This window comes from Haemaphysalis longicornis, unplaced genomic scaffold (genome assembly GCF_048455015.1).
Source record: "Haemaphysalis longicornis isolate Haplotype H1 unplaced genomic scaffold, Haemaphysalis longicornis Haplotype H1 scaffold_13, whole genome shotgun sequence".
In the NCBI taxonomy this organism is placed as follows: domain Eukaryota; kingdom Metazoa; phylum Arthropoda; class Arachnida; order Ixodida; family Ixodidae; genus Haemaphysalis; species Haemaphysalis longicornis.
The window spans coordinates 70,428,209-70,442,482 of NW_027526233.1; the positions used below are offsets into that span (position 1 = coordinate 70,428,209).

The window sequence follows — 14,274 nt, forward strand, 5'->3', positions numbered from 1 at the left end:
GGTGTAGCGAGTATCGGGGTGAAAGTGGAATTGTGATCGAAGATGCTTAACCCGGGAGAGCCTTCTACCTTGGTTGAATTCTGGGTGCATATTGTTAGGAATTTTGGATACAGTAATGTGGGACCGGATTGAAGATGGAATGCGCTGAAGGGCTTGTGAAGCAGGTGGGGTCGGGTATCCGAGAACCTGGAGGACGTGTCTGCCGGTAGTGGTAAGGCGGAGTCTGGTGAGTTGGCTGTTGCGTTGAGCTTCGAGGAGTTCTTCGAGTGTGTTGTGGATTACGAGTTGGAAGAAACGACATGTAGAGGTTTGAGCGGGGCGGACAAGTACAATTTTGAAAGCTTTTTGAATTAGTATATCGGCTTTCTCCCGTTCTTTGTTTTTGAGGGCAATGTATGGGGTGGAATATGGGATGCGACTAATTAAAAGTGGTTGAATTAATCGTATTCTATCGTCTTCTTTGAGGCCCTGAGGTTGGTTTGTGATGCGTTTGATGAGATGGGTAAATTGGGAGACAGTGGCTTGAAAGTGGGGCAGAACTGGAGCGCCCGAGCCATCTTGATGGAATTGGACTCCGAGTATACGAATGGTGTGTACTTTTGGAATGGGTGTGGAACCAATTGTTGGAGCAGGATCGGGTGTGGCAACTGGACATCGCCCACGAGTTCGGGAACGGAGGATGAGGAGTGCTGATTTGCTGGGGGCACACGTGAGGCCTCGAGGGCGGAGATGAGCGAGAATGGTGTCGATGGCTTGTTGTAGGGTATCTTGTGTGCCAGGAGATCCGGGGGTCGTCGGAGCTTTTTCTTTTTTGTAGCGAGTAGCGGCACTAAAATGAAACAACAGTGATATATATCGCAATAGGCATCATGGAAGGACAATGCCTCCCAACACTAGAAGTTTTGCTTTCGTTCTCTAGGCGCTTGTCGAACTATAATGCCTTAGTGTCAACTGATGTCACCAGGGCCGAAAAGGCTAATAAAACTAATGTGTATTTCAATTTTGTGAGAGCAAAAAAAAAAAAAACATCGAAAGGACGTAGAAGCGGCCAGTCGGTGATGCTACATATTAATTTGCGCTTCGTGTACTATTTCTACTATTTGTCTTTGTATACGTAGCGCAATTCAATATGAAGCATGCCAAAAAATGTTTCGGCCGCAACCGCACACGTGGCTTGCACATCAGTTAGACGTTGAGGCGGAATTCTAAGTCCAGTGCCGTAGCTGTACGAACGCAGAAAAAATATAAGTGACTTGAACAAAGCTGCACCGTATTTATCGTGGGAGCATCGAAATGGGAGCGGCAGAACGTGAGAGGAGGGGAGTGGAGTTGAGAGGCATTTACGAGGCAAAGTCGCCAGAAAAAAATATGCCCCCCTGGCTAAAGAAGAGGACGGTTGAACGTGACGTTTTCTTGTGATGAATTTGTAGGCACCGATGTAGTCGTGCGGCAGGGCCTACATTTATTAACAGAGGAGATTCGGTGGCAGCAGAAGCTCGCGACCCGAGGAGCGCCCGTAGATTGCAACTGGGAAGAGCAGATGCGTGGGTGTTCATTCTGTCGCATGGTTCGTCCTGCGTGCCTAAGCCGCGCGCTGCTGCTGATGGTACCGGCCCATTATGATAATGGCTGGCGCTTGTTCTCGAGGATGAAGTGGCCGCTACAGGGCTCCCCCGTAGCTCGTAGCGCGATAAAAGGAAAACGAACATGAGCAACTAGCGCTGGAAGCTATATACACAGGGTAGCACGAGCGTGACGAAGGCAGCATAAGTAATGTACACGGTTTGTCCACGGTCAAGGTCCTCGAACAGTCCACGCCAAAGGTGATCTAAGATATCAAAGGGGTCACTTTCGTAAGGTCTCCCGGTTATAGGCCAAGTCGTCGTCACCTTGAGAGCTTCGGGTGCGGATTGTTGTTACCGGTGGCCGGGGATGGGTGTGGTGCAGCGCTCGAGCTTGATTAGAAGTCGGCCGGCCCCATCTCCAGCTGCCGCTTGTATGTACACAGTTACAGATTAGGCGGTTGTGGAAGGGCGGGCACTGTAAGCGCAGCGTTTTACACTGCGAATGTGGCGGTGTAATAGCAGCACGATCGCAACGCTGAAAATGCTGCGGACGGAATAGAGTCTGGCGCAGCGTCGGTTCGCATGGTTGACGCGGAAGCGGGAAGTGACGCCGATGTAGGCCCCAATTAATTAATGTAGGCACCGATGTAGTCCTGCGGCAGAGACTACATTTATTCACAGACGAGATTCGGTGGCAGCACGACCCCGCGACCCGAGGAGCACCCGTAGATTGCGACCGGGCAGAGCAAATGCCTGGGTGTTTCTGTCGCGTGGCTCGTTCTGCGTGTCCAAGCCACGCGCTGCTGCCTATGGTGCCGGCCCATGATGATGATGGCAGGCGTTCTGGTCGATGATGAATTGGCCGCTACAAATTCCTTTCTTAGCCGATCGCACACTGTGATTATATGCTGCACTGGAGCTATGCAGACATTTTCTAGAATAACCAAAGCAACTCTGTAGTATGCACTTCGTAGGCTTAAATGGGCCATGCATGCAGACAAAATGCAAGTTTGTTTTATTCGAAATGCTTTCGCTTTTATAGTGCCCCCAGTGATTGTCCAGGAGCAAAAGATGATTCATTAACAAAGTAACCAATTTAAGTTAAAATTTTCATTCTTCCGGCAAATAGTGTGTTTCCATGACGTCTGCAATGAAATTACAAGAGCAGGTGTTTAAGCTGCCTCGGAGCCTTTTTTACTCCTAGTCAAACTAAATAGCGCCTTCACACTGCAGAGGCGGTTTTCTGCCTCTGCTTTGTTCTTTGACGCTATTTGCGCCTGGCTTGTTTTTGTTAAGGTAGAAAATATTCGTTTCATGAAACATGATGTTCGCTCGACAAATATGGACCCCTAAGACACCATCGCTTACGCCAATCGGCCAGTGCCGTCCGAGAACACCCCAAAACGCCGGAGTGCCGTAAAGCCAAAATAAGCATAGTGCGCGCTGTACCAACATCAGTACCCATTGGTACTTCTATTTTTACGTGTACTTTCGTAATTTACACTGTTTATCCACCATTCGTACTAGTAATAAAACGAATGTGTCCTAAATGTAAGAGCAAATAGCTCATTCGTAAATGTTATAAGCCCTGCCTAATTTGCGTTTGTTTTTGCCAGCCTCAGCACACCACAGAGCTGGCACGTACGACAGAATAGTTTCTGTTGTGGGAAATTAGTTATACTCGGTTACAACTTAAGAACAGCAACAGAAGTTGCCGCTGTGCCTCATCAGCGCAACCGGATGTTACTCCGCGCTCAGCAAGTAGTGCGTTACTGGGATTATTTTGAACATCGCAAGAGCCCTTTCCGTAATTTCCTGTACGTACGTAATATGCTTATAAAGTACTGCAGCGACGGCAGACAAACTACACCAGGACAGGCAGATGATATCACGCATTTATAGCATCTCCGTTCAAAACGCGCGCGCGCATTGACATCGGGTTCGTCGATTAGGCGGAGTGATACTGTATATGAGCTGTTGCCGTTCTTAACTTGTTCCCGAGTGTAGTGGGTCACATAGCCATTCCCTTTTTTCTTAATTATATAACCTATTTGAGCGAAGTTGAAGTTAACAGTGGTGTAAGTATGATATTAACGAGGCAATCATTTCGAATGAAGCAGAGCTGTGTTTTGTCTGCCCAGCGCCTTTAAGGTTTGGGTTTGGGGCCTACGGCGGGAATCGTACCTTTGTCTTGGCGTGCAGGAGTACTTTTATCAGCGGGCGGCGGTGTTTAACCTTGACTTCCTTTGTGCCTAGCGTCGCTGAAGAATCGGCGAAGCAAAGTGTAGAGGAGGGAAGCCCTGGGACTGTGAGAGAGAGTGGTCAGGATGGAAGGGGCCGGGGAGCAGGTCTAGGGAGTGCACGTCGCGGCATTCGGGTGTGGAGGCGCTTGTGGGGGTTGGCTGCGCCTAGTGATGACCTAACACAGCCGTTCAGGTATTCTCCTGGTTGAGAAAGACGGTGTGGGCTCGTAGAAATCATAGTCCGACCCACCGATAAGGCGGGCAGACCGAAGAAAACCCAAGTTAAATCTGGTGGAGAACACCAGCTGCGCAGTTTCCTCAGACGTCACATCTCAGTTGTGAAGGTGGCCGAGTATTTTTCGAGTGGATGCCGGTTCGAGGTGGGAAACCTCAAAAGGTGACCTTAGGCCTTGCGTCCTAAACCTCATAATGCGAGAGTCAGGTCTACCATCCTGCGGCTAACAGCCCTACGGCATCCCGCACAACGTCGTTCTCATCGTACGTCGATCTGTGGGTAACAGTAGTCGATGTTCTCTTCACAGCATAACGTTAGGACCATATACGCCGCGCCGTCACCCGCCCGCGTCACTGCGTCCGTCTGCTGCATATCAACGTTTAAAGGAGGGAGCCTAACAGAGCCACACTTCCCCTATGATCGTCATCATGGTCAGAGAGTGTTGGCCCTTTGTAGTGCGTTTTCGACGTGACATGCGCCATTAGTGAGACATACAAAGGTCCCCTTTAAAAATAACGTATTTCAATGACATATGCAGCTAAGTGAGCAGGTACGCGGCCAATTTTTGTTTGCTGTTCACAGCGGCCATTTTCTTGACCAAACAACTAAAACAACTACGATGACCGTCTTTCGCATAATGGGGCACACTCTTTTCGCCTTAAAGAGGTTCCCTGCTGTCAGCACGCGCTACGCATGCGCAGTAGAGCTAGCGCACGGTACATCCGGGCCGGGCTCGTAGCGTCGCTGTGTTTATGCATATATCTGCTTTGCCTCCGCGATCAGCAGCGTGTCATTGTGTAAAAGAGCACCAAGCCAAAAGTGGGAGCAGGGATACGCATAGAGAGGCAACAATGTGATGAACTTATGTTCAATGGAACACGCACGAGTCATTTGGACGAAGTTGCGGAAATTGACTAAAACAGGTCTTTTTTCCAACCTATCTTCATCACAGAAAAGTGGCTTCCGCCGCCAAGTTCGAACTCCATTCAGCACATTAGCAGCACAATGACATGGCAATGCCATTAGCAGCACAATGGCATAGCAAATTAGCCACCATGGCGGGTGCATGTATTAGGTCTGTCACCACGTTGCTTCTTTTCCCAATGAACGTCTTTTACGACCAGTGTAAGGACACTTCCAACAATCAGATTAACGACTACTTTAACGACCAATCACAGGCGCATTTCCAACGGCTCACTCGGGCAAATTAGCTGGATGCGGGGTGTTATAAGCGCCATGAATCATGGCTTTGTAACGGCGTATCAACAACGCAATCGTGTGTAACACCTGTGATGGGGAATAAATGAGGCATGGAAAATTGCAGCATTAGCACATTACGGCAGTGTTTTAACATAACGTGAATGCCGAACTCCAATTTACGAGGCTCCTAAAACTTCTTTAAAGGTCATAACCTTAGTGTCGGGGCTATACGCTCAAAAGCTGTAATAAACTTACTACGAAAAAACGAGAACGCACAAGCCGTTACAACTAATTGGGATATTGCTAGTAATCTAAGATCTATACTTTTGGCGGTTGTAGTCTTTAGCCCTAACTTTATTTGTTAAAGAATGAATCAAGTAGGCATGAATGAATGAATGAATGAATGAATGAATGAATGAATGAATGAATGAATGAATGAATGAAGCCATCTATTTATCGGAATAGAGAAACAAGAAACGCTGGTGTAGAAGTAATTTGCGCATTTCTGAGATTGGTCGTTGTTAGGTATTAATCCCCAGCTCTCCAATGCAACACGTCGGGGCGCTGCGGTGTAGCATAGCGCGTAAAACCCTCAAAGGTAGCACTTTTTACTGCGTATAGATCAGGAGATTACGCTGATTGACAGTCCAGACAATGTGCGACCGCAAAGCGCAGAAACTCATTGGAAAAACTGCCTTATTTTTATGGCCCAGGGTTTTAATGTGTGGAAACCCAATCTTCTCCACAATTTATTTTCCCCTTTCTTCTTTTTCTGTGTATATTTGCGTGTGGGCAACGGCGAATTTGGGAAGCTTCGTTTTGTAATGCCTTCTGCTAATATCGCACTATGGATCAATAAATATTAATGCTCGCTGTTCCGCAATGTTTTTCCTCCTAACAGAACCTGAAAAAGAAGCCGTTGTTTTCCCTGAGCTTGTTCAAAGTCGAGAGCAAAATGGTTTAAAGCTACTTAAAATAAATCAATACATAGAGCTTAGCCTCGAAAAAAGTTCAGTTGTGGGAGAAGAATTTCTGCTGCGAACATACCAAGGGCCTGTGATGGAGCACAGATACGTAAGGATACCAACATTCACTTTTTTATTTTGTTGTCTCTTAGCCGTTTACCTTTACTAGACTTTTTGCATCGGTTACTGGGATCCACATTTTGTTTCAATTCTTTGCATAACACAACTTCGCAGGAGGAATGAATATTTACTTAGCTCAAGCCCATATCAGCTCACGGTAAGGGTCCGTTCAGCACCGATGTTTAGAATTTCACTTAGGCAACATCTTAAAGTAATTTTGCAAGTGTATCGAAGTCACACGCCGCAGCTGGTGCTGATACACCGTTTAGAGCAAGCCTAGGGCAATGCGATTCAGAGGTGTCTTAAGAAAGTCAATTGATATTTTAAAGGTGCATCAACAATTTCGCACAGAAATAAATTGGAGTTTTCTAGCGAAGCTGATTGCGGCTATGTTCTTGTACATTTTTGTTCAGCGTAAACATTTCTACCTCAACACAAGCGCTTTTCGGCGAATCTAACATTATCCAAAAATCAGTGGAAAGCTGCTGTAACTCAAAATTTTTGAAATCTGTTTATGAAAACACCTATAGGACTAGCCGCTGAGTCATCGAACTATGTATACCATCACCATAAGTTTAATTTGCTTCTTAAAAATACTTCACAGTAAAATTGCAAACGTTACCGAATTCCCCTCCGCTCTCAATAAGTAGTCTTCGGCGGTATCGAAATAGCACCATGCTTGCTCAAGGATAGTAATTAATTTCTCCCAAATCCTACTAGTCATCTGGATGCTATATTCAGTGTCATTACCAAAAGACGAGTGAAATAAATGCAGGTAGATTCTCAACCCTTAGGGTATTTATATATAAATATAAAAACAAATGTTTTAAAAAAGGAATAATATGCGTAAGGAGAACAAAAACCCTTCCTCTGAATTGTGTAAAAGCGTCCAGAGGAGCTTGATTTCAGAGATTTCGGACCACAATTCCTTGTGAGCATAAAAGGGTTGCAGCTGCATTTCTACGTTTTTTCTTCTGCAGCTTGACGGCAAAGCACTGGAAGAGGAACTCTACCACGACGCCAGGTCCCTGGCTTCAGTGATGATTTCAGAAGAAAACGGCTTAGTAGTGGTAGGTCACTCTGCGCTACGCGTGTTCAACATGATGTTTTATTGGTTGAAACAGAATATACAAAGCTAGACGACATTGTGGGGCCTACTTCTAAAATCTGGCTTCTATGCTTGGATTAAAAAGAAATGTCTGTACTATTCTGAATTATCACCCACCATTCATACAGATATCACCCACCATCCATACAGACACACTATCTGTACATAATAAACGCTCCACAGTCACATCGGTTGAAGAGCTGCGACGCTGCCACTAACGCCCCTACACCGACTTTATTTTACATTTCATGGGTACAGGCAGAATTAAAAAAATGCTTTGGGTATTAGGAGCAGGCAAATAAAAAAAATGCGTGAAAAGAAACACCATACATGGGCAGATAGGAACAACGTCCACCAGGCAATCAGAATAACGGGGAGCAAAAATAAAGGAATGTGCGAAAATCCACAAAATGAACAGACGGTATTATCAGTATCTGTAAAACAATCCGTCGAACCAACAAAAGCAAGTCACGTGATCCTATGCGAGACGTACACTGATAGCTTGGTTAATAATATGGAAGACATCATTGGGAAAAACAGGAGCAGAGAAATTTTACACTGAAAGGTACAATTAAATTCGTAGACCTCAAAAAAAGGAACATAGCTAGAGTTTCAACAAAAAAAAACAGCAAAGCAGAGCGATAATATTGGTTTAAAATTACATGTGAATTGCTACGGTCACACTACTACGAACGCATTTCTACCTGTAAATAGGTTTTTCATGCAAGCGGGCATTCTATCGCAAATAAAAAAAAAATCAACGGATTTGTACGCTGCATATGCAAAACAAATACTCTTATGCAAGCAAATGCAATGATTATACAAACAAATATTCTTACAATGACACTCCAGTATGCTGCAATCAATTACTTAGGGTTGGAGTCAACTCCATCCGCGAGTTCTGGGGAAACGTTTTCAAACGTGTCCTCGGTACAGCTGAAATGTTTTCTTTTTTTAGTGTTGCAACCGTGTTTAGCGCCAAATTATTCTTGTCTATGTCTATCCTATCAGGGTAAAAAAAACATCAGCCGTTCACGCTGGCGTCTCGTTTGGAATGCATCCAGTGCTCATTTATTCGAAAGCAAAGGTACAGACGATTGTCGACTACAGCAGATATGGACAAATCTTCTGGCTTTACTTAGAATTATTTATAGTTTACCAATATTGGTCCTTGGGTATTCTCGATTGATTGATTGTAGGGTTTAATGCACCGACGCAGCGCAGGCGATGAGGCGCGCCGTAGTGGAGGGCTCCGGAATAAATTTGACCACCTGGGGATCTTTAACGTGCGCCGAAATCTCTTATACGCAGGGGTTTTTGCTCTTCGGCTCCATCAGAAAAGCCTTGCGTAGTCTTCCCATTGACGTTTGCATTGTTATAATGCGTAGCTTGATGCATTTTAAAAAAACGGAATATTACAGAAGGAGATCCCATAAAGAACTCCGACAGGGGGACGTATCCCTCAACACCCCAAAAGATACACAATAATCCCTCGTTAACTCCTACTCTGTTATGTCAAAATATTGGTTAAGTCGATACTCTTTCTTGGCGTGTATTTATCTGCCACATCTGTTGTGTACTTTGTCCCCTTTTATTTCGAAATGTTCCTTCGGGGGACGATAGGTATATGAAAATTTAAAGAGGTGACACATGCAAATGCACGCCGCAGCCAGCCGATAAGGTCTCGTTCGAATGCTCAGCTCCCAATGCGCGGAGAACGAGGTCGTGAACGACGCATTTTCGGAGAGTACGGTGTGTATGAAGCAGATCTCCCCGTCATAAGAAGGCTGTCCTACGCTTACATCTTTGACATAGCTGTGGACGACGCAGTTTTTAATGCGGATGGCGAGAAGCCTTGAGAAGTGCCTGCAGCGGCGCAAACCAGAAACACGCCTCGCCTGCTTCGCAAAAAGGTAGAATGTAGCGATGGCGATCTACGATTGATAGAATGCGTTGCGCATCTCGAGAACGCCTTTGTGGGGCAAAGGGTGAACGCAAAACAGCTAGTCCCACGCAGATCTTTCTTCCACATTGATAAAATTTGTTTTCTTGCGGATTACTTTTTCTTTATTTCTAAAGCGCGCATGTGCAGTTGAGCGTTTTTTACCAGCACTAGCTCATATATCAGTGACCTGGCCGCAGACCGGGCCCCACTCAAAACTCCACGTATTCTGTCACCGCAGTTTATGACTTCGAACTAACATGGGATTACTATATTTCATAAGGCAGTATATAGAATGAGTAAAACATAACAGACAGAAAGAAATTCGTTATAAACAGTTCTAATTTGGTAGTATGATCCAAAAAAATGTTCGGGATATGTGCAGTAAGTACTTCAGAAACTTATGCGGTAGACATTTTTTCTCGTACAGTTAGAAAAAAGTAGGGAATCTCAAATTGAGAGGGGAAAGAAACTGACATCAGAGTAGAATTAAGAAAGGTGCACCAAGTGAAGGTTTTCACACACCTATTAAAAGTGCTGGTTGGGGTACCATTGCATTCAGGAGATAGGGAATTCAAGATTCAAGCAGCAAAAAATTGTAGTGTGTGTTCCATCGTTGGTTCGGAACTCTCGAAATAATTTGTTACGATGAACTGAAAATCGGATGTTATTTTTGTTCAACAAAGGTATTATATCAAAGCAGGTAACTTGGTCTGTTATTTATTCGCCAATGTAATCCTTATTGTATATAGATAACATGTGCATTGTAGCAGTTGTGTATAAATGTGAGAAATAGGGGTGGCGCCAATTTTCGAGTAGTTATTTCGCCCCTCTGTGAGCATTAAAATTAGCAGGTGAGCTGCTGCGAAAGTAATTCGAGTCATGGGTCACATCTGAGTACAATTTGCGGCAGATATATTTACAGCATTTAATGTGGCAGCGATGTTATTGCATCCATTTTCTTCCAAGATAGCCAATATTGGCAAAAGGGCAATTGTGGAAAATAAAACCATGCGCAGGATATCACCAGAAAGGCAACGCGAATCTGTGGGCGATGATTTACAAGGCGTGACTTTTCTCCAACGCAGCGTGTTTTGCGACGGTGACGCGATCACTGAACACGAACTGTTGCGCAAGTGCAACCTTATACAGCTACGTTCATGCGTCTAACACTCGAGGGCAGCGACATAAGTTTATTGCTCCTAGACAACAAACGATGTTTCCAAAAGGAGTCGATCCTCAGCTTGACCAAACAACCGGTCTCAGAATGTTGGTGAAAATCGCATCTAATTTATTCCAAATGAGACCTTCTAAGAAGACCTTCTCCAGATGCACTTTTGCTTTATTGGTAACTGGGGCTGTTTAAACGAGTCGTATTAGCTGGGAGAACATAACATAATATCAGGCACTCACTTAAAAATTGGATATTTACTGACAACTACACTGTAAATCTAGGCTAAGGCTCTAACGTGACGTGAACCAGCTCATCATTGCAATTTTGTCTTCATTGTGGAAACCACCCTAGATCTATTATTCATGTCTATGGCACATGGCTTCTAACTAAGGCGTAGTCTATAAGGTCATGATACAGGCATTTGATATTGTAGCAGGAGAATTTTTGACATTTTGCCTGTGTTCAGAGTGGGTACGGAGTGGTGTTCGCCGTAGCTTTGGGCACTATTCCACGTTGTTACCTCAATGTTCCTTAAAGGAGTACTCCAGGAAATTTGAAAGCTGGCTATCTTAAAAGGTTCCTTTGTATATGGAAATATATTCCATGATGGTTCAACAATAAAAGTCTTTAGAATAATATTTTAAATAAATTTTCTTCTCCGAATGCACTAAAAACCCAAGGCGGATACTTTTTCGCAATCCGCATCGGCATGCCGTATAGAAGCCCTCGTTATGCGCCTCTGACACAACAGCATAGCCATAAACTACCGATATCAGGGCTCCCGTGCCGTAGCCAAGACGCTGTCGGGTGTTGATGCGAAAATCTCCGCCTTCTGTTTCCCGAGACAGTTTTGGGACTGATGCCATGCTGCCTGGGCTCGTGAGACCACGGGCTGTCTGGACATGCTCGCTCACTATAGCGCGCGCGTCCGTACCGGCTGCAACAGCTAGCGACGCCAAGAGCGCCGTTAGGTCATCGCGACCGCATCGGTGTTCGTTTCGTCAAGACCAAAACTGACACGAATACAAGAGGTAGTAAAAATTCAAGCCCCTTTTACATAACAAATAATATGGTTGAGACATGAAGCGTTCTCCCGTGCAACCACAGTCGAAGCTAAATGTAACATTCCAAGCTGCTTCCACCTTGTCGGAATGGTGAAATCGGACAGACGTCGGCTACATAACGCGAAGACCCCTGGTTTGATTTCGACGCGGGAAGCGTTTCGTACCCGAGGCGCTTGATGTTCCCTCGCCTATCATCATCATCGTTGCCCAAAACTCTTTGTGTAAAGCTGGCTTTCTTGAAATGCGCTTTGGTGCAACTTGAACCCCACCAGTTAAACATTACTAGACTGCGTTCGATTATCTAATGTGTCATTCTCTTATTACTGGGCTGTTAGCCTCCGATAGCAGCGAAAAAATGTAACAAACCAATTTCGTGTCAGTTCTGTTAAATTTACCATTTTTGATTAAGACCGATGCTCTGCTTTTTTGAGATTTACGAAATGAAGTCCAATTTTTTTTAATCGGGTGTACGGGTTTGGGGTGAAAGTTTTCAAGATATTTCTTATTATAAACACCGCATGCCTTTGTGGATTAGTAGAGTGCACGATGACAACGAGGGAAGTATATTCCTACCTTTCAGGAGGGGATTATATCACCAACGCTTCGCATAAAGCCGCTGAGAGAGCAAGAACGGACACCCGAAGGGAAGGTACCACATCTTGTCTACGAGTATCATGACGACTCGGCTCAGAGTGGTGGCAGAGGTAAGAGTTGTTGTGAGAGGGCGGATGCGGACTCTGGAGGCACAATTTTACGCCTGGTATATTGAGAAGGCGTGATAAACCTTAATAAGGGGAGCGAAGGTCCAAAGGGTGTCGCGATTGAACCTCCCCCAAACTAGACTCTTATGCGATTGACAGTGTTTCTTATTGCTGTGTACTCTGCAATTAGAATATATTGAACCAATGTTCTAGATTGTTTACAGAATGCACTCCTCTCCATACTCAAGGTAAAATAATAGCTTGCTATTTCAGAGCCATGTCTGCTTTGTATTGAACACGGAAAAATGGCCCCAGTTTAAAGTTCGCTTCTGAGAGATTAGATAACATTGTCCTTAATCCCAAGTTTGCAATAGAAACCGATTCAGCCGGACGGATCATGACTTGTTTATTATACACCATGCACTTGAAGGGTAGAATGCAAAAGTTAAATATCTGGCAAACAAACTTTGCATACCTAAATTGGACTTTAAAAAGTAACCTGGCCATAGCATAAACGAGCTGATAGTGCATTGCCACACCGGCGTTTGTCATGAAAGAACTATAAAATCCACACTCCACCACAAACTTTGGAGCTAAATGTCACCCTATAGTAACCCGCGAAGAAGATATGCAGAACAGCTTCTAAGTAACTTTGGACGTTGGCCTCTGGTGCCCGACAGATGCCGCTTGGGCCACGAAGACGTTCGTGGTGCACCTAAGATGACGATGCCGATGCGAAATAGGCCCGTCCCCAGGCTCGGATGGCATGGTCGGTGGCCTGGCCGCGTCCCCCTTGTTTGTTCCTTGAAGCGCACGTGCTCCTACCACCTCCTGGTTTCTTGTCTTCGCCCTCTCTTTGTGCGGCCCTCTTTGATCCCCTCTGGGCTCTCTCGTGGCGCACTCTCATTGGCTCCTTGCGGCTTTTTGTGATTGCATGACCTCTGCGCTGCCATATTTGCCCATGATGTCTCTGTGTTTCGGCGCTGCGTTCGCTCATTGGTGCGCTCCTGGCGTGCACTTCAAATTTCCGTTCCTTTGTTCTTTTTTTTTCACTTTTTTGGGTGTTTATGGTGCATCCTCTCTCCGGGGGTGACCTCACACATGACAACTACCCTCCGCTCTAAGGAATTTTTCTCAAAAAAACTGCTTCATCTTGTCCGCCGAGGTCCTCTTGTTCCACAACCCCTACTCAATTCTCACGAGTCCACTGTTCACAACTACTGCTCACTTCTCCTGTCGCACTTTTATCTTCACACTACACCTTACCGTCACTATTTTCACACTTCGCTGTAGTTCAGTCATGTCTACGGAACACACACACTTGGTTCACCCCCGCTCCCATTCTATCACCAATACACCACTTTCTCGAGCCCCGAGACACTCCAACTCTTCTCTGACACATCGCTGCAATCTGGCACTTAAATGTTGTCTTATTCGACAACACTGTTTCCCAATCCGCACCAAATTTTGTTTTCCTCCACTAGCTCCTCAACCCGCACTTGGCCACGACTTCTTTTACATCGACAGTTCATACACTTACACCACCCTACTCATACAGTATGCTCTACCAGCACCAAAATCAAACACTTCAATAAATCTCACATTTGACACCACTATTTTTTCATTCCAAACATCGACCCTAATTCATTCATATCCCCATTGTATACATCTACACCAAGCTTGTATTTTCACTATACTACAACATGTATGTTCTACCACAATACACAACTTATTCGTCACCATTATGGGTCCTATTGCATGGAAGATGTTGCATGGAAGATGTCGGTCTTGCGCTAAATTCAAGGAAATGCCGCATCGGCGAGCGCGAGACGGTTCATGTTCACGGACAAAGTGTCTTTGGACACCTAGTCGACAAAGGTGGGGTGAGACCTCATCCACAAACGATTGCAGCCGCCAGTCATTTCCAGCAGCCGCAGTCCGTGTACGACCTGCGAAG

The 14,274-nt window shown here is 45.2% G+C and overlaps 1 protein-coding gene across 1 annotated transcript in view; it reads left to right on the plus strand.

The window, feature by feature from the left end:
- The first annotated feature begins 6,153 nt into the window (after positions 1–6,153).
- Positions 6,154–14,274, plus strand: part of LOC144164091 (venom metalloproteinase antarease-like TtrivMP_A) — a 71,379-nt gene continuing 63,258 nt past the window's right edge. The window contains exons 1-3 of the mRNA XM_077694654.1: positions 6,154–6,317; positions 7,309–7,398; positions 12,197–12,320. Of these exons, the coding sequence (XP_077550780.1) occupies positions 6,303–6,317; positions 7,309–7,398; positions 12,197–12,320 (229 nt within the window). The 5' untranslated portion in view covers positions 6,154–6,302. The remainder of the gene's footprint in view (positions 6,318–7,308; positions 7,399–12,196; positions 12,321–14,274) is intronic.